Consider the following 24,115-nt stretch of genomic DNA (forward strand, 5'->3'; position numbering starts at 1 on the left):
ATGGCATGTGTACTTTTGTCCTTTGAAGACAAGGAGAAAATCTCAGTCTAGTTTGATCAGAAACACACCAGCTGTGAAACTGGTGATGGAGAGCAGGGCCTGTATTAGTGGAATTCATCTTGTCCAGCATTTATGGTTACTGTAATGTAGGGAAGGTGACTAATTCCCTTCACAACCTCCTGGCTCATGAAGGTCATTTGGATTTTCCCTGCTGGGCTCCATCAGTGCTCATCATTCTCTGAGGGATCTCATCAAATCAGTGCAGATCGCTCCATAGTGCCTCATGACTTCAAGTCTATACTGGTCTTCCCCAGCACAGGGTATGGCAATTGGTCATGCTTCTCTGTTTTTACACACAGATTCCTTGACTTGTTTACCTTAATTAGGCACCTTCTGGCCCTATCTTGCTCCATTTCCTTCGTTGTTGTAGTTTAGCCCTACTTATTTACCCCCCAAAACAGTTCTTCCCACCCAACCATGCCTTGGCCAATATCTCTTACAGACATTTTATTGCTCTGTAGGCTGCAAGTGAGAGAAAGATAACTGCAGATCTGAGACATGATAGAGGGATTTAGTCCCACATTAAAGAGGAGTCAGAGAAATATGAAAAAGCATAGAAACTGCTTCTTACAGGAATAATCTGTAGCAGACAGAGAGAATTTGGTCGAGCCTTTGCTGACATTTTTAGGATGTTAATCTTCTCTTGGCACAATTCTCGCACGAGTTTAATCTGGTTTATTATGGTTGTAAATTGAAAACCAATTTAGCTGGTGGTATGAGAATCCTTACCAAACAGCCTAATCTCCAAAAGTAAATCACTGCTTCCTGGAACAACCACATCATCAACACACGGCCAAAAAGGTGCCTGGGGAGTGTTTGGGAAGACCTTGGTAGCCAGTCCGGAACAGCACCGTGATCTGGATCTACTTATCCGGATGTCTGGATGTACCCTGTGAAATGAAAATACTCAGTAAATCACTTCCTTGGCATTGATCTGGAAGTTCAGGAAGAAAGATCAAATTGCACAGCACACACCTTTGATGCAGACCAGAACTCAATTAGTATAAATTCTGAAACTGCATTGGGTTAGAACACACAACTGCAATGAAAATGGGCCCTCCAGTGAGTCTCACTTGGTTGCTGCTAAGTGCTACTCTTCTATCTGAACCAGGTACTGTATCTAAATTTTTTTCAAGCTTGTGGGGAAATGTTACAGACAGAATTAGTTACTGACAGACTGCCTTGCTGGGAAGTGTGGCAAAGAGTCTCCTAGAATATTGCTGACAAGATTTGTACCATAAAATTGTTGGTTTAATTTATCTTCTAATTCAGTGATCTGGATCAAGCCCATAGTTTAAATTCCCAAACTGGAGGTGCTAAAGAATATTTTCTCTGTTTCTCTTCTGTGAGAGCATAATTTGGGGAAGTTGTTCTCTAAACATCCTTCTTCCAATATTCTAGTTTTTAATTTAAATTCTTCTATAATGTACATTTAAAAACGTAGAGGAAGAGAGAAAAAGAAACACAGAACAGCCTGCCAGACAACAGGTGGAAATATATTTTACTGCAGTGCTATGTTCCTTCAAACTTCAAGCAATAATAACCCCAAACCTTCCTTATGATCTTGGCAGTTTGAATGAGATACTTTGATCTTTAATTATCAGTGTGAACACCACAAATAAAGTCTTGTCAATCCCTTACAAAAAGAGATAATTACATGGAGTCTAGATTAAGGGATTTGTTATATTATTTATAAGACAAGAGCAAAGGCCATCCAGAGGGAGGTGCAGTATCAAAGAGGACTAAGCTTCATTTCAAGAACTTGGTCAAATCCCAGCACTTCAGCAAGCCTATAATCTTTGTCCTTATTTCAGAGGTTCACTTTTGTCTTTGATTTGACTCAATGTAGACTGGAATAACTTTGACTGGAAAAATCACTTGGGATCCTGTCTTGCAAACCCAGGACTTTAGCATCACTAAAGTAAAAGTCTGTGAAAGTGACTGTCTGAAAGTCAAATGCCAATTTGAAAGAAAAAAAAAAATATCCCCACATGAAATTTCTCCTGATTTTAGTGACTGAATCAGGCACAGATCTCCAGAGCATGCTGATTCTGAAAAAGCAAGGATATTATTTCAAAAAAACTGCCATTTGAAAACATTGCTTCAACCCCTAGCAGCCTAAATCCTTTTTCCTTTCAGTGAATATAAGTAGATTTTCAGACATGACTAAACCTACAGATTATAAAACCACACTGTCAGACCCCAGGTTTGCATCCTGGTTTGGAAGATTATTTCATCCCCTGGTACCAGAACCATGATGCCATGGTCTGCTTTAATCGAACATACATTTTTAAATACCTTAAGCAGTATGTAGTATATTCATCACTGCAGAGTTAGACAAAGTTGGGCTTCCCATACAGACCTGAGCAGGCATTTGCAAAGATTTAAGCTAACAGGATGGGCTGTCAGCCAAAACAACTGTCATGTTCTGCACGGACAAATGGTCCACAGCCTCCCCTGCTATTGTGGTAATCACGTATGGCGAAGGTAAGTAACCCTTTCCACCACCTTGGTAAAATTCAGCAAAGCTCAGCTCCCAGAAGCCCATGTCTTCACTAGGGTGAAGGACGTACACAAGGATTTCTGGGGTCATATCCCTTTGCTCTTTGTGCTGCCATGAAATAAGATCCTCTAGAGTCATCTTCCACTGAACTATGAGAAAATGAGCTTGTCTGTCCCGTCACAGGGAGGAACTGCAGGATTGCTTTGAAAACACCCCACATACCAACATGTACCATATCTAACTCTGCATCAACACATACCGGGTACTCACAACAAAACATAAAACATACCTAGAATTGTAATATGTTACATCAATGCTAATATGTTTTCTTATCTGCCACAGCAAGTGCATGGTGGAACTCACCAGGAAGCTCAGCAACTGGAGGTGAAAACTTACTGTGGCAATTTTCAAAGTGGATAAAAGACAAATTTAAACCCAAAGGTAAGAGGGTGAGACATGCTCCTGAGTGTGAACATACCAAGCACACCTGTAGAGTTACAGGAGGCAGCTCTGGGCTAGCTGGTTTTCTCACCAGCACAGCCAACGACAACCTACCCCCAGAGACCAGGTCCTGTACGCAGCAGAGCCGTGTGAACAGGGCTGAATTAACCACACTGATCTGGGCTCTGCTGTCCAGCTCCCTGCCCTGGACTGCTTTGTGCACTGCAGGCATTTCCCAGTAAGCCCAGGGTACTGGGGACACAGAAACCCTGGGCAGTCCACCCCTGCAGAGATGGGGATGCAAGCTTAGATGTAAGAATTTTAGATATACTTGAAATAAACAAATTGAGACGTTTACTTGTTAATTTTTGCTTTTGTTTCAGAAAATCCACAACTGCGACTGGTATCTGGAGAGGACCGATGTGCCGGGAGGGTTGAAGTTTACCACAAAGGCAAATGGGGGACAGTCTGTGATGATCACTTCGGTATGAACAGTGGCAGTGTTGTTTGCAGACAGCTTGATTGTGGTCAGATTGTCTCTGTCCTGGGACAGTCTTATTTTGGCCCTGGGAAAGGAGACATCCACCTGGATGATGTGGAGTGTAAAGGAACTGAATCTCACCTTTGGGACTGCCAGCACGGCACCTGGAGCTCACATAACTGTGGACACCATGAGGATGTCAGCGTCATCTGTTCAGGTAAAAAAAAAAAGTTATGCACTCTTAAAAATCTCTTTGGATTTTCCTGTTGACCATAAATGCAAGAAACATCAGAGCAGAGCTCGGAAATCAGACTAGAGCTGAAATGTGTGCGTGTGGAGGCTCCTCGTGTTTAGGCTGCTCTGTATGACTGAGGAACAAAAGGTGTCCTGGACAAAATACCAAGTGTAGCACAAGCATTGAGTATGAAAATGGTGAAAAGAGGGTAGTTCAGACCCACTTTAGTCCGCATCTGATTACGGGCTGTTCCCAAGATAAGGAAGGTAACACGTTAAGAGGAGATAGAAGCACATCCAGATGTGAAACAGGCATGTATGAATTAGAAATAAAAACTAATACTCGTGTCATAAACATAAGTGAAATCAAAGACTGCATAGCTAGAAGCAGCCTATTTGGAAGCAATATAAATAACTGCACAATAAAAGTAAATTTTTGCTTTTTTTTTTAATGTTCAGAAGTGTGGCACGCTCCACGGTTGCACCATCAGGTAGGGCAGGGGGGTTGAGATGTAAGTCCATTGGCTCTTCACAGTCTTCTGAAATGCTCAGAGTCTAATTTTTTAACTCAAAAATCATGTGATTACAGCTCCTTGGCAGATGGTATTCTAGAAAGGTACCTGAATAACTAGTTATTGCTCCAAATTACTATTTATTCACCCACTGTAACATTATTTCTGTTCTTCGGATTGCTCATAGGAACTGTATTTGCTACTCGTCTACTAATAATTAGGGAAAACATAAAGCAAGTCTTAACATTCCAGGTCTAAGTTTCTGAATCCTTTTTTTTTTTTCCTGTTCCTGAAATAATCATAGCACCCTGGAAACCCTACAGACTTTACTCACATTTCCTGGGGTTTTTAAACGTTGAGTTAATTATGCTCTTCGTAATACAGACACAGACGAATGGGTGCTAAAATGTAGTTTTCTACTATATGTAGCACAGGAGGTTGGTTCCCAAAATCTTTTCTCAAAACCTGAACCCGCAAAACCACGTTGTAGTAGCCCTGAAGTGTCGCAGCATATTCTGCACATTATTTCTGCCCTTGATGGCACCACTGGCAAATATTTCTGAAGTTCATTTAGAACTGCCATTAATCAACAGAAATCTCACTCACTCTACCAGAAGTGAAGGTCTGGTGCACTAACCCAGTGCTGCATAAAACCTGATCATTAAATTACTTTACCAGCGTTTCAGTTCTCATGACCATTCTTACAGTTCTCTAATAATTTACTTCTTCTGACTTCCAGCAACTTCAAAGAAGCCCCAAACTTCCACTTCTGCACCAACATTTTCCACAGACAGCACTGTTGTGACATCTACCACAGAACCCCTGACATTTGCTAGAAAAGGCAAGGGAAAAAACAAAACTGCAAATGTCACGTGTGGAAATTTTGAGCCATATACACAATTCGTTTAGAGCAGACAGGAGGAACACTGGAAATTCAGTAAAAATATTTAATAACTCTGCATGTAATTAGCCTTGGAAGAGCCAGTGGCCAACACTATCTTTATTTTCATAGGCCAGTGGCCAACACTATCTTCATTTTCATAGGAAAATGTGGTTGGAGGGATAATGGGTATGTGATTAAGCCCATATGCATGCACAATTATCAAGACTGTATGTATGTATGGTGAGATCTTTACAATCAGTTCATCTGGGGCACTCTTACCTGGATATTTTCTTCACCTTCAATTCCTTTAATAATCTTGCTTAATTATTCCTGGTTCTTAAGTTAGTGCAAAGATTGAATGGAAGTGAGGTGTGTTTATACCCTGCTGAGAGGTGCACCAGTTGCATCAGTCTCCCAAGTTCACTTATAATTACTACTTGGAAGATGTTCTTCTGAGCCACATTAGCACAAAGTCCCGGGAACTGACTTTCTTTTCCATGAAGCCTAAAGTATTAATGATTTTACAGATCCTCAAAATGTCTTTTCTTTTACATGGTGATGATTTTGTTTAGTAACATATTTCCCTGCCCCCTGACCACCTCTGCAGATTCCTCCTCTGCACCCAGCTCAAGCACAACTGCGGCCGAGACATCATCTGCTCCAGGGACACTGACAACCCTCGAGGAAGGTGAGACACACTTGCATGCTGGAAGTCACTTCCAAAGCACAAGAAAAAGCTCATTCTTTATTTCCCCTAACAATGGCCACTTTGCATCTTTCCAAATAACTATTGCATCTCTACTAGTAAAAGAATGCAGTCAGAAATATCTGCTATTTTTATTACTAAATATTAAATGAAGAACAAATTCTTTATTTTTCAGCAAAAGTAAAAGGCTATGCATTGACTCACTGTCCTGCAAAGCCCAGATCCACTTACTTTCATGAAGATTTCAGTTCACATATTCACTCCTAACTGCTGCCAATCTCTCCTCTTTGTATTTCCTCAACTTTCTCTTAGCCTCAGTTACGTCTCCTGTGCCCACTGCTGTCACAGAGGAAACTGTCACATTGACTCCCAAAATCCCAACCACAGTTTATAAAGGTAAGAACAGCCATTCTGCAAGCGCTTTTAAAACCAACTATTTTGTTAATTTGAGGTTTTCAGGTGAATTAAGATGTGACTATGTAAATCTGTAAATATTCATAGCAGACAACTACAAATTAAACATCTCTGTGAAGGAATAACCCCCTTATGACATCTTCACTTCAGAAATATCAGGCTGTCAGGACATATCAGGAATGTATGCATTTAATGATTAATACCTCAGAGCTTGTAGCTATAAATACTACACATTTTTGTAAAACAAAAGTGATCAGATCATTGTGATTTTGTGTGTCCGAGATTCATAAAAACTCCAGAAAGATTAAAGAGCACTGCCAGGTATTCACATTCATTTTCCTCAGTTGGACCTCTGCCTCTCCAATTATTTAGCAGACCGATAACACAGTTTTCTGTCAAGTCTGAGACCTAAAGCAAATCACAAGCTCCTCAAAGCACACTTGTGCTTTTAATTGCTATTTGCAACCACTTAATTTCTCATCGTTACAGCTTGCTCTGGTAGCACAGGTGCCTCCCTGGCATCCACCACCATCACAGGGGTGGAACAGAAACCCTGAGTGTTCTGCAGACAGGTAAAGGGCATTTGCACAACCTGCAGCATAGAAAAACAACTAGAAAAAGGTGCTTGTAGGTTTTGCTTAAGAGGGAATATCAGTGGAGATGCCAAGAAATGTTGCAAAATCATCATCTCTCAGTACAGCTGATGCTTGTCTGTGAACTTCATCTGCATATTCATATTATTTATGGAGCTGGAGAATAATCATCATCTCTCAGTACAGCTGATGCTTGTCTGTGAACTTCATCTTCAATTCATATTATTTATGGAGCTGGAGAATAATAATATGGAATAATAATATGGAGAATATCAACAGAAAGTTCACTTGAATGCCTGCTGCCCCTAAGACCCCAGATCTGCTGCCCACATCCTTATTGTCAACATTGACCAAATATCACCTTACCTGAGTAATTATTTACTTGAAGTTTTGACTAAAATGACCAGATTTTAGCAGCTACAATCCAATTCACTTCTCCTTCAAGGACATAATCCAAATCATATCAGCAATCATCAGCTCCAGTTTCTATCACTGATAATGTTTTTCTCCAATAATGTATTTCCTCAACTCTTTCACAGTCCCTTCAATATGCCTGTATTCCTCTTTTGCATCCATTTCTGTAAATGAAGAGACTGAGAAAATATCTACAGCAGAAAAATCTAAGCACAGCTTATAAAGACAAAGTTATAGTTGCAAAATCAATTTTGAGTCTAAGTGACCTAAGGGAAAGCCATACTGTATGGAAAATGTACGTAATGAAGTTTTAATGAAGAGAACTAAGAACACATTACTTCATTCTCCCGTAGCTAAAGAAGCTTAAAAATCCAGATTTTAAATATTTATTTATCATGGTATTATGTCGTGGTAGAGACTTGGGTAGAAATACAAGGGTTATATACCCGTGTGCCTGCATTTTCACACTTTTGTAGCAAATCCAGATCATTTCAACCAAAAATTTAATTCTGATTCATATTTGGTCATTATTGTTCATTGTTCCTATTGTTTTTTTCCTCAAAGCTTCAACAGATTATTCTGTCACAGAAACAGACGACCTGGTCACATCTCCTGCAGTCACAGATAGTACTGAGCCATTAACAGCTCCAGCATCTCCATCTACCCTGAGCGAAGGTAAGGAACCACCAGATACAACCCGGGTGCTTTGCGTGCTTTAGGAGCAGAAATGTCTCTGTCCTGCATCACCACACAAGGCACCACTTGGGGCTCAGAAAGTCCCCGAGCTGCAAACAGGTGCCTAGGGGACAACTCTGGGCATACCTTGTATGCTTGTCCCATCCCTGTACTCCTCCTCAGCACTTCTCAGTGGTCCTCGTTGGGGAGGAGAAATTAAATTATACAGAGCTCAGGTCCAGCCCTTCTTCAGGGCTGATCATGCTGCAGTGTGTGTGCGTGTCCCACCTTTTCCCCATTCTCTTTGTTGGGTCAACTTTTAGTCCATCATCCATTTTGTGATATCTTTTATATTATTAAATACAATAAATATAAATATTATATCTAATACAATAAATTAAATACAATAAAATAATAATTATATATTAAATACAGGTTTTTAATTAATGAGCTGTTTTAATGAATCTATGAAATAATTTCTTAGGCATTAAAAAAATCTTAAAACCAGAATTTTGCCAGTCAGGGCTGTTTTGTGTCAGACATCAGCTGAGCTGGGACCTTCCTACCCACCACATGCTGTCTTATGTCCTCTTCTAATGAAGCAGAAATTGGTAGCATCAGTAGGCTTTAAACTGCTATGTAAATCTCCACCAGGGAAAGATGACTATGTACTTTGCCTCTGAACTTGACAGATATTTTCAAGACACACCAAAAAATGTGTTAGAAACTATATTCAGAGTTCTTTTATTGATGGGCATTTTCTGGAGTGCCTACTTTTAGCTCTCTGGGGGCACCCTCTTTAGACCCTTCTTCAGAACGGTGAAAGACACTTCCCACATAAACTAAATTCAGCTCTTTAAAGCTCTCCACAGAGGTCATGATTTTCAAGCCTATTATACTCTTGATGAATTCACCCAAGCTCTCCCCATTACCTCTCTCTTTCCTAAATGTGCAACCACCAACCAAGCGGCTGAGCTCTCCTTAGCACCAAGGAGAACAAGTAGCTCCCGTGTATCACTGAGAGCAAGGCTGAGACTGAGCTGGCTCACCGTAGCGTTAGCATTACCAAGCTCCAGTTTTTCCATGGTCCTTCTGTGCCAGCTGAAAGGATGATTTTGCCTTTGTGCATTGGTTTTTCTCTTTCCAATGAGCAGCCCGTTCCACCTGTCTTTATTGAATTTCAGCTTGCTGACTTTTGACATTTATTCAGTTTGTGAAGATGGTTTTGAATTCTCATCGTGTCCTCCAGAGAGAGCACAGATCTTGCCTTTCCTTCTGCCACTCTGTACTGTTCCAGTTTCAGTGGCAAGGGCTGAGGATCTCATTATGGTTTGGTAGCTGTGACTGGCTGTTTAACCCCCATACCATCTGTTAGTCCAAGATGCTGCATAACGTGATAAACAATTAGCAAAGCAACTGATAACTCCTCTCTTCTCAAACTTTTTTTTAACACTGCTCATCTTCTACAGCCTTATCTATGCTGTCAGAAGTTCAGAGCTGTGACTCAATACCCCTGGTAGCAGCACTGGAAATTGTAATACAGATTTGCTTACTGCTCCACCCATTAACCTTATTTTGAACAATATTTTCACGTTCCAGATCTAGGATCTATCCACCCTAATTTCTACAAAAGTTGTCTTAGAAATTAACAGACAAATCTTCAGCACGGTGAAGAAAAAATTTCAGTCAGTGTTCTTTTACCTTTTTTCTGCCAGTCAGTTCACTTTCAAAAGAATAGAAATTAAAACCTTCCTACTTTGAAAAATATTTTACAGAGCTTTGGTCAGATTTTGCTGCTTGTCTTACTTATTCAGCCTGGGCTCTATTCCAGCTGAATGAAAGAAGTTTGCATTTCTTTGCACACAGCAGTGAAACTGAGAAATTAAGCTGGTCCCTCAAGATTTACTTTGATTTGCTTGGCTTTCAGAAGCTGAACGTGAATTTCTTAAATGAGTAATCTGCTGACTATTATGCAGGCATAAGGAACTTAATACATGGGGTATATATGGTTTCCTAATAATTCCCTCATTACTATGCAACTATGTGCTTGTAACTATTAAGTGCTTTGCCTGTGTCTACTCAACCAAGTATTTGAGGAAAAAAAATTCATTTTATTTATGCATCTTCCGTGTAACAGGGACGCTATTCAATGGTTAAAGGGAAAAAAAAAGGCTCGTCTATAGCCCTAACTAATAATCTCATTACTTTCATTTGTACATATTGCAGGTAAACTGCTGTTTGTGTTAAAGTCTCAGGAAAACTAAATGCTTACTGATTCCTTTGATTATATTCTACACTTAACTAAGCACAAAGCATTGAAGAGATACGAAAGTTATTTTCTCTTATTAATTTGCTGAAAGTAAAAAGTTGCCTTTCAGCTGTCTGTAGACACTCCCACAAGAACACATTAAAGATTCTTGGGACTGTTACTTAATCAATCCTTTATTTGCTGAAAAAGCACCCCCAAAAGTTTCATGTTGATGTTCATACTTCAGATTAATGAAAGACATCATTTACTTAGAAACTTTAATAGGAAAGATGCCTCCCTCCCAGTAAAGCCATTTTTAGTATCAGCTGAATCACAACAAATTTATTTCTGCCTGTATCTTAAGTCAAGATCTGGATGTAGAATTTTTAATCTGCCTCTTTCTCACTAGTCCCACCTGAACTTAAGATAGCTAATGTAATCCAGTTTGTAAACTTTTTATTTAACGTCTTTCACCATCACTGGTGAATATTCATCGCCTGGATCAACAGGTTTATTATCTTTTGCCCCCTTTTTTTTTTTTTCCTCCCTGAAATCATATTTGAAAGTCTTATAGAAGTTTAGACCTAGATCTTGGGAAGTGAGCCAAGCACATTGCTGCTGGCATTTCTTTACAGCCAACTTTTGCAGAAGTAAATGAGAAGCATGGTACTCAGATGGAAGGAGCTTTGATCATGGTCAGCAAAGAGGAATTAAGGAGAAAGAGTCCTAGGAAACATGGCCCTCATTCTGAATGGATGTGCATTAGTTGGTTACAAATGGCTGCCAGGTGACAGCAAAATGTCCCAAAATTAAAACCTCGTAATCGCTGACCCACCAAGGAGTAAGACAGGTGTATATACTTGGTACAGTTTATGATGGCCACAAACTAGGAGGAACTCAATTATGTTGTCAGCAGTGTCTCTGATTTCTTTCTCTGAAAGAAAAATACACCCCAGGCCCATAAAACTCATTTGGAAACTCCAGATCTCTAAAAGCCTTTCCCTCTGAAAGTGAGATAAATGTGTGGAGTATTCCATAAGTACCCAGCTCTCAGAAATGAGCTTGGTCTGTAGAAATAGCTCTGCTGCTCTTCTGGGGAAATGATGCTGTGCCGACCATCTGTTATGCCAGAGGGTTAGCAAGGATGGGGAAAGAAGCTGAGCAAGGCATTATCTAAAGGGAAAAAAACCAAAAACAAAACCAAAAAACCCACCAAAAAAATCGCAACACAGCAAATTAAACCATATCCCTTAGATTGCAAAGTATTCCAGGAAAAGTTTGGCTCTGGGTATTTGTGTTGATGCTTTAGACAGCACTACTGTATAGATGAGAATGATGATAAAGAAGAGGTAGAAACCCTTCCCTTTGAGCGTGGGGAGAGGTGGCAGCTAAGCAGGCAGGGAGAATTTCCCCCGGAGATCAGCACATTGTGGAAGAGGACTCTGTCCACGCCCGCTGGGTTTTGCACATAGAAAGATGGGTTTGAGCATTTATATATTATAATATTATACCCTGCAACGGCACTGAAATTCAGGTGAGGACCCTTTGTGAGTGCAGGCTACATTATGGGCTATGTGCTCCCGTCCTCACGGGGGTGGCACTTGTCCTGAAGCCCCAGATGAACCCCAGCGACGCGCTCTGTGGGCTCTGTCTCCCCAGCAGACCCCTTCGCTCCGTCCCTGCGCCTGGCAGACGGCGACGGCCAGTGCTCGGGCCGCGTGGAGCTCTATCACAACGGCAGCTGGGGAACGGTCTGCGACGATGCCTGGGAGCTGGCGGACGCCAAGGTGGTGTGCAGGAGCCTGGGGTGCGGGGAAGCTCTGCAAGCTCTGTCAGAAGCCCGGTTTGGTCAAGGCTCTGGGAGCATCCTCCTCGATGACGTGCAGTGCGGAGGGGACGAAGACAACCTGTGGGAGTGCTCCCATGGAGGGATCGCTGTCCATAACTGCCATCACAAAGAGGATGCCAGCGTCATTTGCGCAGGTACGTTAGAACATCTTTCATAAACTATTGCTTCGCGAGCAAAGCAAGATGGCCGGCAGCTAAAATTCTGATGCACAACATGTTTCCATCAGCAGAACTGAACTGGGGGGGTTCAGTCTGGAGAAGAGGAGGCTGAGGGGAGACCTCCTGGCCCTCTGCAACTCCCTGCCAGGAGGGGGCAGAGAGGGGGGATGAGTCTCTGGAGCCAAGGAGCCAGCGCCAGGCCCCGAGGGAATGGCCTCAAGCTGCCCAGGGCAGGGTCAGGCTGGCTCTGAGGAAGGATTTCTGTGCAGAAGGGGCTGTTGGGCGTTGGAATGGGCTGTCCAGGGCAGGGGGGGAGTCCCCGGGATCCCTGGAGGGGTTGAAGAGTCGGGCTGAGCCAGCGCTGAGGGATCTGGGGGAGTTGGGAACGGTCAGGGGGAGGCTCATGGTTGGACTGGAGGAGCTGCAAGGGCTTTTCCAACCTTGATGATTCTGTAATAAGATTATTTTCATGGTTTTGCCATTTTCTGTGCAACACAACAAAGTTGGCTTTTGCTCTTTGATAAATGCACCTGGAAAGCCCATTTCTGAGGCTGACAAGTGCCCATGTGTTTGCCTCTGCTTTTCCAACACATGTCCCTGAGACTGGTGAACGGAGGGGACATGTGCTCGGGACGCCTCGAAGTCTTTCACAACAGGAGCTGGGCAACTGTCTGCAATGATGGCTGGAACATGCAGGATGCCACAGTTGTGTGCAGGCAGCTGGGCTGCGGACCTGCTGTCTCAGCCAGTATCGATGCATTTTTTGGGGAAGGCACAGGAGATGTTCTCCTGGACAACGTGGCGTGCACAGGGGATGAGTCCTCCCTGGAGCAGTGCTCTCACAGGGGGCTGGGCACACATGACTGCTACCACAAGGAAGATGCTGGTGTTATCTGTGAAGATACTCACCTTTTTCATTTTCTTTAACATGAATTAAATTTCCTAAGCTGTGCATGCAAGCCAGTATGGGTGAAAGGAGGAGCTTGGCACAAGGTGGGAGCCACTATGGGAACAGGGACCCTTGGCAGTGGCCATGCAGGGAGAGAAGAGGCTGATGAGAGCCAAAAAGGATGGCCAAGGGCACCCTGGTAACAGATGGGACCAGCCCCCATGGGCTCCACGCATCCTGAGGGCATCCCGTCCTTCCAACAAGGGGATTCCTCTACCTGGGCCAGGGGAAGCAGAGAGAGAAGAGCAGGGCTATAGGCATTTTCCTCCAGAGAGGACCACCAGTAGGTTTTGGCAGATCAATCTGGAATCTGCTTTTGGGACAAAGACTATCTGCCTAAAAGCCTCAAAGTACTTGTGTCAGACTTGAAGTTTTATAAAACATCTTTTCTTCTTTTTATGAATTTGTACTCGTTTTCAAAGATCTGCATCATATTTATGTGAAGTTTATTGAGGAAAGTTAAGAAAGTTCCTGCCAGCTGAGGATGCACAAGGACGTTGTTTTGATGGAGGTTCTGGCACTAGATGAATGTGGTGTGTCTGATCCTAGACATCAGTGTAGGCTGGCAGGCCACTGCATCTTTGTGGACTCAGCTGTTTCTGCCCAAGAGAAACTGAGATCCTATAGGGAAGTGATACTCATGTTGTTGTGTCATATTGAATTATAATGATATTATGATATAATGAATAACAACAGCCATGGCACATATATATTCCTGAAGAAGAGAATAAGGCTTCTACTACCCCTCTGAAGAGGCCCATATTTTCACTTTGATTTTATTTTTATTTCTTTTCCTCTCCCCTTTTTCTGGTACCACACACTGTTCTCAGCCGATGGTGACTGACAGATAATTACAATGAATATTTGAGAAACAACTGCAACGAATCATTGACATGCTGTACACAAGCTGCAAGCCCCAGGAGAAGCATTTAAAGAGAAATCACATTCAGACAATCAGCCTGCATTCCTAATTCACTCAGTCCTGCTCAATCCACCATAGTCTGCTCACTGCAAACCATTTCTCCTCTGATCTACCAAGAGGCTGTATTGCAGCACAATTGCTTACTCGCTTAAACATTTTAGTAATTCACAGAACAATATGTTTGTTTCTCAACTAACCTTCCCAAGCTGCAGGGAATTAATTTAATTTAACAAGGAGTTCCCGGCGGCTCATCTTCGAGGCTCTGGCAGATCTTGCAGTGGTGGAGCTACTTCACTGCGAACACCAATCCACACGGGAAGCACCAACAGCGAGGCAGAAACACCTGCAGTCTTCTACAAGGCTTCGGAAAACATCACCTCAGTCACAGTTCTGGAGAGAGCCCTGACTCTTCAGCTGCTTGTCCCACCTTATAACTGAACGCATTGATCCGGCTTTCCTTCTTTTCATGTTTTTTATTTTGTCTCCCAACAGTCCCTCCAGAGCCTACCACACCTGAAGCAACAGGTATAGAGTACTTCAGTGTTCACTTATTTATCTCGGGTTTAGTCTAATACAACTTATCCTGCAGCAGAGTGCCAATTCCCCTGGATTTCAGCAGCGTTGAGCTGAAGTTTGTGTTCCCTCAGAGGTGAGAGCACCCTTAGCTCATCACCAGCCCCGACGGTGCTCGGGTGAACAGGAACTGCTGGTGGGATCTGTGCACAGAGGTGTCCTGTCGCACTGAGCCCTTTTGCCTCTGTGGAGATGCACACAACCAGACACAGGGTTTCCATCTATCCTCAAGGGCTGGTTTACACAAATGACAAATTATGGGGTAAACCGCTGCAACGTAGTTGGATTGGGGATCTCATTATACCATGCCCAATTACACCTAAATTATAATATTACTTTGCTTTGTCAACCTATGCTTTGCTCACTCTGTATTGGAAAAATTACCGAAGCATGGCTTTTATTTTCTCTTTGACAGTCCCGACTGAGACCACAACGGCTGAAACAACAGGTATTTACTTCTGGTCGCTTACTGAACCATGGTGAGCAGAGGTACTGTCAGAGCATGAGGAACTGCAGGAGCCCTGGCTCACGCCACGCTCCCAGGCTGAGTTGAGGAATTAACTGCCAGGCACTCACGTTTTCAGTCTCAATTCAGGATTTAGCAGACTACCTGCCTTCCTGGCAAGGCAACGCTGGCTGCCAGAGCCGTGCCCTGTCCAGCTGCATTATTTGTTTCCCTGCCCAAGCTCAGGGTTTTCCAGAGGTGACGCACACCATCGTGCTGGCTGTGTCACCCCAGCGGGTATGTTCGCAGCCGTACGCAGCAATACTCGGGCTACGTTCAGCCGTGTAGCCAAGCATTTCCCACTTACTCACATGGCTTTGTGTGATATTGCAAGCAGCCAAGGCTGCTTCTACGAGTCTCAGGGCAAAAATATACATTTAAAATGCAGACAATATTTGATTTCATCTTTTCTTTCTCACAGTCTCTACTACTCCTGAACCAGCAGATGTTACCACTTGTAAGTAATACAGTGTTACTCTGGCTTACACGCTTAGTTGTCTGCCCCAGTTCTGATCACGTATTGACTGGCTCCCTGTCTCCACCGTGTGTATAATCTCATGGATTTAACCGTTAGCTTCAAGGATAACCCCAGTTGCCTCTCCCTTGGCTTCCATACACAATACAGGAGGGAAAGGGGCTTGGTATCGGTACAGCGGAAACACCTGCACTGATGAAAGCATTAGGGAAGGGGAAACCACTGGGGTAGACACGTTACACCCATACAAACTCAGATTTGCACTCGATCATCCCACTCCAAGAAAGCCAGCCTTCTGCGCTTCCCACAGCTGCATCCCCATCGCTGCACGAACCGGGCTGTGCTTCCCACCACAACGGCCGAGTTCAACACCTGAGGAGGCGGCAGCACGGGCCTCGCCCCCGTCGGTGCAGCGCTCAGCACTGCTACGGGCACCGCATATTAGCAACAAAACTTTATCTCGTTGTCCCCCAGCACCCAAACTGTTATTTAGCAAACACCCCACAGGTTTCCAGAGCCTTTCCCTGCAGGTCAGCAGCCTGTCGGAGGCCATGGCAGGGGCAGCCTTCATGGGGACGTGGTTTCCTCCCACCAAGGCTGCTCGTGCTCTGGGCAGACTTTACTAATTAACACCTGCCCTGGGCAGCAGCAGCATCTTCCAGGCACTGCGGCTGATCGCCACTTGAATGAGACCTGCAGGTCTCCTGGGGTTTGGGTACCTCACGCATTTCCAGTACTGGCACAAGGGCTAACCTGCAGTTTTGTTTTCTCTCATGTCTCGGCTCAGCCCCTGCAGAAAATACGACACCTGAAGCAACAGGTATGTATGACTTTAGCTTTAGTAGATTTGGTCTAACGCTTGATCCTGGAAGTAAACTGATTTGCTCCACATTATCAGTCCTTGCCCTGCTCTCACAGTAATACAACAGTTACTGAATGTGGCTTTTTCTTTCCCTTTGACAGACCCGACTGAGTCCACAACAGCTGAAAAACCAGGTACTTATTTTTGATCATTTATTGAACCACGGCGAGCAGTTTACTATTTTTCCTGTGAGTCATCAATCTACTTAAAACATGAACACTTTCATATTTTCTTTTCTCACAGTAACAAACTCATCCCCTCCATCAGTCTTTTCAACTCCTGAAGCAGCAGCCATTACCACTCGTAAGTAATGCAGCATTACTCTGGTTTATGTCCTTAGTTCTCTATCAAAGTCATGATCTGATGACGTGTTAGCATGGCTCCCTGTCTCCACTGTGTGCATAATCTCATGGATCTAGTATTTATCTTCAGGGATAATTCCTCTGGCCTCCATAAAAATCAGGGGATGGAAAATGTTCTTGGTATTGATATGGAAGAAATACCTGCACTGATGAAAGCACCAGGGAAGGGGAAAGCACTGGGCCAGACACACCACACCAGTATAAATTCAGGTTTTCACTCAATAATCTCATCCCAAGAAAATCAGCCTCCTTGTGCTTTCAAAGTTGTGTGCCCATTGGAAGTTAAGTCAGTGGGACTCCTGACACATCCAGTGCTATCTGGTTTGAACCTCAGTTTTCTACAACGTGATTTATCTTTTGAAAAATCTAAACTGCAGGTTCTTCTCATTCACTGAAAATATTCTGCCTCAGATGCTTAGATAGCAGACTAAGGTTTTCTTTTAAAGTCTGGCCCTATCAGCTACACATTGGTAAAGGCACATGCTTGCCTCGGTAAAACATATGTACCTGTGTTGACAGCATAAAGAAAACTGAACTTCAGATGCAAAGCATGAATTGGAGCATGGGACTATCCACCTCCACAAAGGGATAAACAGAATTAAATCTTGTTCACATTAGTGCTAGTAGGATGTAATCTTTAGTACTGAAGCCCCTTTTCTTAGTATGAGCCCTTTGTCCATGACACCTCCATTCCTCAGAACTGTTGCTACTAACATTTCCTAGTCTTAATGCATTCAGCTGATTACAATGTATATTAATTAATTTCCTTCGTTTGGTCTCACTTTTTTTTTTTTTTTTTTTTTTTTTTTTGCATTAAAAGCCCACTCAAAACCAGACCCAGCACCTATAAGCCAAGGTAAGGGGTTCTCATTCTTTCTCTTTAATGACTTCGCCTCCCCAGGGCTGAAGGGTAAGAGATGTGAGCTGGGAGAGCCTGGCAGTTGAATGGCAGAGGGTATCTGAGTGCACAACAAAGGGAGGAGTGGGAGAGGCCAGGAGCAGGCAGAGAGCTTGGGGATGCCACAACCTACCCAGGGACCACACACTGCTGATAGAGGGGCTGGCAGCCCAACCATCCTTGGCAATAAGCATCAGGGGGATGAGCTGGCCTATGTCTGCACCATTTATGGAAAAAAGCATTTAAAATATCTGCCTGTAGCCTGCCCGGCTGTCGGCCACTCAGTGCCCATGTGCTCTGGAGGGCTCGCAGGCAAATAAACCACTCGTTATCATGGTGAGCTCACCCTCTTCCCTCCAGAGAATGGACAGATGGACAGCAGTAACTTGTGTAACCTCGGGTTCATCTTAGGAAGGAGTAAAGAGCTTTCCATGGTACACACCATCAAAGAAAGAGAAATTAATTTTCTCTCCGCTCAGTCACTATTTCCAGGTACAGCAGCAAGGCCCACATTCACATTTGTAAAGCATACTAGGATTTAATACATGCTGCATTTTACTCTATGCTTACGTATGGTTTGTTAACATTACATTTCTTCTCCAGAAAACCTTCACTATCTGCCTCAGTACATGCGGTTGACAGTACTACGATTCTTAACTGGCCTGTGCCGACCAAGGACGCCCGGGATGCAAAGTATAAAATTAAAGGGGTAAATATTTCATGCACATGAGGTGTCCTAGGCAAACTGGGGCACCCTGCACGCGGTTTCACATCGGGTTCTTACACCTTTCAAATGTCCAGGTACAACACAATTTGACTAATCACTCACACCCGCACTATTGATTACCAATCACAGTAAAACTTTGCCAAACAACTTTATTTCTGCAGCATTCTTGCTGCCTGTCTATGGATCCAGATGTCCCTGGAGTCAGTCTTGATGGAGTTACTGATCTATGACACCAGGTGATGTTGGGAGGGTCTCAAAGACATGTCAGAGGGGCTGGGGTGCTGGTATTATCTCGGCTGTCCGGGGGAATCCTTCCTGGACAGCTCTAAGGTGCCACAAAAAAAGTCCTTCTTTCCAGGGCTGGGTTGTCCTTTAGTTTAATTAAGTCTGAACAATACCAGATTCTCCAGTAAAACTCTACTTCATTACATTACAGTTTATAATATGAACTAATACGTATTAACAAAGTTAATACACTTTCATCCTCTAAAGCCTGATTGATATAAGAGTTAGGGAAGGGAATTTTCATAACAGTGTCCACCAGAAGACCCTACACCAATTCCAGAGGCTACCATGGAGGGAACAGACATGAGTAACCCCCAACGTAGGCCTGGAGTCAACTCCTGTTTCATATGCCATCCGAGATGCTGTGGCACAAGAAGGCTGGTAGGAACAGATGGGTTTGAAATTATCACATGCTAAAACTTTATCAACATTATTTATGAAAATAATATTTAAATATATTTTTAAAGATTGTTACTGGATGATGCCACCCCGTGGCTTTGTGAATGCCAAGAAGGCATTCTTGGAATTTGAGGTGGAACATCTCAGGAAGTTGAGGTGGAACATCTACAGCGTTAAACAAACGTTATATTAACCCAACAACAAAATTACATTTCTAAAAGTTCATTATTCTAAATTATACGATATAACCAACCTTCCCCATTTCACACACTTCCCCGCCCCACTTCCCTTTGATAGCCTTCCCTCGTCAGGTCACTTTGCATGTGGCTAAATGTGACCAAAACAAAGAAACTCTGCAAGAGGGTTAAGTACAGCTGTGACATATATGGTGTGCTCACTCCAACATAATAAAATGGAGAGTAGAATTTAAGGAGCCGGGCAGTGGCATGCTCACCACAGTGAGGAGACTCCCAAGGAGCCTTTGCTGGCCAGGAAACAGTCAGGCAGGGGAGGGTTGGCCTTCCTCCATACTCCTTGAAACAGACCCTCCCCTCTGCTCAGCTGCCATTGTCCAGGGGTTTTGTCCCTTTAAGACTTTCTACCTCTCCATGTTGTTGTTTTCCCTCCTGAGTCCTTGAGCTACTCACTGAACGCAAATGAACAGTAGTGGATTCGGCAGTAATTTCACCTCTCTTATCTTGCACGGCTCTGCAGACTTTGTCACAACTTGGCAGTGTCCTCAGCTGGGACCTGCAGTTGGGCCATCCTGGGGGGCCGGGATTCTCCCAGCAGGGACACCTGAGTCCAGTCACCCCTTAGTTTGTCTGATTTTCTGGAGACATCCAGAAAAATCTCTTAGCCGTACTTTGCAGGTCTAAACTCATAGCCCATCAAGCCACGACCTGTTCCAACACAGCAGAAGGATCCATTTCTAGAATCTTCAAGAGGAGAAATACAGATTCTCTGGCCAACCTCAACTACGAAACACACAGAAATGTTGGTGCCCAAACAATACTCGGTGTTACAGAGTCTCCGTATCAGCAAACTCCACCTAGATGATCTATTGTCAAGTTTGCCTTTTATGATTCACCATCTTTTTCAAATCCGCTGAGGGCTTCATCATACTATGTTCAGCCAAACTAGGATTTGTTTGTTCGTGCTAGCCTCTACTGCACAGAGCCAAATCTGATGCTATTTACAGACACGTGTGTGGTCTCTCCAAATCCTCATGACTTTACGACAGTGGCATCTGATTTAGTCAGAAGAGAATAAGGAAAATCTCTCCACAACTATTTCAAAACAATTCCTCACATGTGATTGACTTCAATGCAGACAACAACAAATACATACACCAAAGATACACATTTAAGCTACCTGCTTGCAAGGAGCAATAGGATTTTAAGTGAACTAGCTATTAGGACAAAAAGAGTTTTCTTAGTTGGCTTTTTATGTTTAATTCACCATAATATTCTTCTAGGGAAGAAAAACTGGTATAAATTCTCAGAAGGTATTTCACAAATCATATCAAAAAATCAGAGAAGGATGAAGCATCTGATTAAAGGGGTTTTAGCTGATCTGGTATATGGAAATGTTTCTTCATAGCTCTTTAGAAATTCTAACAATGAAATAAAAAATAGCTTTGGAGAGATAACAGGCCTACACAGTAACTCTTTTTCACATACTCAGAATTCCATCAGGTGCTTTACATTTATACATTTACATACACGTGTGACATTTATGTATGTTGTGTTACATATTATACCCCCATAGAAATTTTAATTCCATATAGTTGCAGCTGTGTTCAGGAGTCCTGTGCTGTGAATTGTAATTGACATCACAGTTAGAAATTTCTGAAGGAAAGTTTCTTGTAACCAATGAAACAAATGGGATTAGTGACCATGTCACAATTTTTGTACAACAATTATATGTGGGCTTTTTCCTTTTTTTCTTTTCGCAGGTGTGTAAGGGTCCCAACCTGTAGGAACTACTATTCACCAGGCCAGAGGATTGTCCAGTTCAGAGGTCCGGCCTCCTCAGGAGTTTGCCTACGGTGCCAAATAGTAGGCTGCAACAGTTACAACAGTTATTCTTCCCAACGCTACCAGGGCTATATCATAAGAGGCAAAAGAAGCACAAGTGACCGTGTCATTACTATTATTATCCCCAAACAGCCCCAATAATGCTTCTTCTGACATTATGTTGGTCACTTACATCCACGATTAGTGTGTTGCACATTTGCTACTGATTTCGAAAAATAGGTTATACTAAAGGGTGTAATTCTAAAGGTATTTTAATCTCAGCTGTACTTGTGTTCCTTAATTCCAGATCTTTTGAATCTATATTCCAGATTTGTAAAACCCTAAACTTCAGTAAATACTCTCAGTGACAAAAAGTGGATCAGTTGGCTGATTTTTCTCATCAGGACTTTGTTTCGCTCTCACCGTTCTTCCAGTTCTCCCCATTGTACCAAATAACTCAAATACTGAGCATTTAAGGAAGATTAACCTGCCTCACAGACACACACATCACATGCTGCTTTCTGAGCTCACAGAGACATAAATCACAGGATAAGCATCCCTTGTAACCAGCAATGTCTGAGCAATTACCTTAAATATGAACTCAAAAATATTTGCAAAAAATACTGTACACATACTGAGATATAATCTCTGCAATACCTATAAACTATTATAATCTTTCCATAGCTATCAGGTTTTATTACTGGAGATTAGAACTATAAAAGATCGTTCATCTAAATTTACTTCATCATAAGCATTTGCTTCATCCTTTTTCTTTCAGTATCTGTTCAAACAGTATCACTTTAAGCCAAGAAAGCATTTCTGCGCTTTAATGTTAAATTGTCCTGCTTGCAATGCCTTAGTGGGAAAAAAATGGAAATTAATAATTTTCAGTTCATAGTAGAGAAAAATATCTTGTCGATTGCAGAACTGTCCAGGACTACAGCAGCCATCTCGGGGAAAGAGATGGATTAAATTTTGATAATCTGGTGAGTTTGGCCTGAGTATGGAAAGCATCTTTAAGGCCAATGCTCAGTTTCCACATGGTGAGTATGTGCCGATTACTCAGACTCATAATGAGATGTCCTGTACTGAGTAAGGATGCCGAGTGGCTAAAGGCTGTGCCACACAAGACAACAAAAATCCACTTTTTTCAGCAACTTTTCCTTTTATGCCTCATCCCTTCAAAAAAGGAACTAGAGTAATTCTGAAACGCAGCTTCTCCATGAAAAACACAGCCGGCTCTCAAATGCCAAAATTATACAGATCTCCCACGAAGGCTCCAGATCTAATCTCTTACCTGGTGGTTAAGCCTTGGCATTGGCTGAGCGGGCTCAGAGCCAAAGTCCTCATCCCGCAGGACCGTAACACCCATCCTGAGCCAGACTATTTCCTGATCATACTTAGTTCTTACAAACCTCCATCACACTCTAACCCTGCTGCTCTGCTTCTCACAGGTAATGAAAGTGCTTGAAATCACATTTTCCCTGCTGCTGCACTCCTGGCTGCAGTGAGAGAAAATGCCTATAAATGTGTGTCACAACTGCTGAATCCTTGCTCCTCTGCACTAAAATGCAGGTTAATCTGTTCTGAGGATCTGCTATTGTAAAACACCTTCCCTATAGTCATCATCTTCTCATCTTAAAGGACTTTCCTGAAGACTTGTTGGCCACTTTCTTTTGAGGTGGGAGAGGAGTTTCAAAGCGGTCCATTAACATTTCAGCATCACCTGATATCTGAACACATCACACCATCCCATCACAGGGGCTTAACACACAAGATTTAAAACCAGTCTGAACACTGGGATTTGTAGCACGAGTACGGAGCAGCAGGAGCAGCCACAGTTGCTTAGAGACTTGTCTGTGCAAACAGAGCTGCCAGCCAGCTCGAAGTGGGAGCACCCGCTCAGCCCTTCAGAATCACCAGGTCACGGCTTAGGGATCCAGTCCCTTAGTATCAACTCCAGAGCAACAAAATTTCCTAATCATTCACATACAGGTAACTCCAAACAGTTTAACTACCAACTTGTAACCATCAGAGTAAATTACCAGGGTGTCATGGCCACAATCATTTTTTTCTTGATTCTGATAGACACAGCATTGATTGGCAAGGCTCCATACACCAGTTCACACATGAAACTCATACAAAATAGATGTCAGTATTTGAAAATTGTTTGTAAGTATGCGTGTGGGTTTAAGAAATGAAAGACTATACAGAGTAAATGCAAATTTAGCATTTCCAGAAGCTAAATGGAATTCAGATGTGATGCAACATCGTTATATATGTATTCAGTGCCTCTGTGTTTAGAGGCAGTAGAAGTACGTTGTCATGATGAAGAGAGTTGTATTCAAAATCCTTAAAGTGAGTTAAAAATCTGAGAAAATTGTTTTTAAAAAGACATGGGTATGAGATTAGAAATACAGGATCATTACAGATGCATATTTCAGTTTGATTATAAAAGGAAAAAAAAAAAAGGGGGTTCGTAAAAAAAGTTGTTTATCTTAGAAGCGTAGATTAGCAGGTTGGAAGGGACCTCAAGGATCATCTGGTCCAACTTTTCTTGGCAAAAGCACGGTCTAGACAAACTGGCACAGCACCCTCCAGCTGAATCTTGAAAGTGTCCAATGTTGGGGAACTCACCACCTCCCTGGGGAGATTATTCCAGTGGCTGATTGTTCGCATTGTGAAAAATTTTCCTCTTGTGTCCAACTGGAATGTCCCCAGCAGTAACTTGTACCCATAATGAGAGTTCTTTATGAAAGTAAATCACCTGGATGTGTTTCAAGAAGGTCTGCGTTGCAATTTGACTTTTCTAGTAAACTGGAAGGAACAGCTGTTTGCACAGCTGTGGGATACCCACTCTCTGCACTGGAAAGAATCACACAGCCAAGCTCTTGCATGAACCCTGGCTGTTCACACCCCACGCAGGTACTGCACCCAACCAAGGTCAGGGTAACAGCACACCTGTGGCG

The 24,115-nt window shown here is 42.8% G+C and overlaps 1 protein-coding gene across 1 annotated transcript in view; it reads left to right on the plus strand.

Annotated features, from left to right (window-relative positions):
• LOC141961240 (scavenger receptor cysteine-rich domain-containing protein DMBT1-like) overlaps positions 1-13,098 on the plus strand; it is a 44,834-nt gene extending 31,736 nt beyond the window's left edge. The window contains exons 16-20 of the mRNA XM_074908042.1: positions 3,388-3,489; positions 3,558-3,702; positions 7,806-7,916; positions 11,824-12,159; positions 12,761-13,098. Coding sequence (XP_074764143.1) covers positions 3,388-3,489; positions 3,558-3,702; positions 7,806-7,916; positions 11,824-12,159; positions 12,761-13,098 — 1,032 coding nt within the window. The remainder of the gene's footprint in view (positions 1-3,387; positions 3,490-3,557; positions 3,703-7,805; positions 7,917-11,823; positions 12,160-12,760) is intronic.
• The last annotated feature ends 11,017 nt before the right edge of the window (positions 13,099-24,115 follow it).

This window comes from Athene noctua, chromosome 5 (genome assembly GCF_965140245.1).
Source record: "Athene noctua chromosome 5, bAthNoc1.hap1.1, whole genome shotgun sequence".
Lineage (NCBI taxonomy): Eukaryota > Metazoa > Chordata > Aves > Strigiformes > Strigidae > Athene > Athene noctua.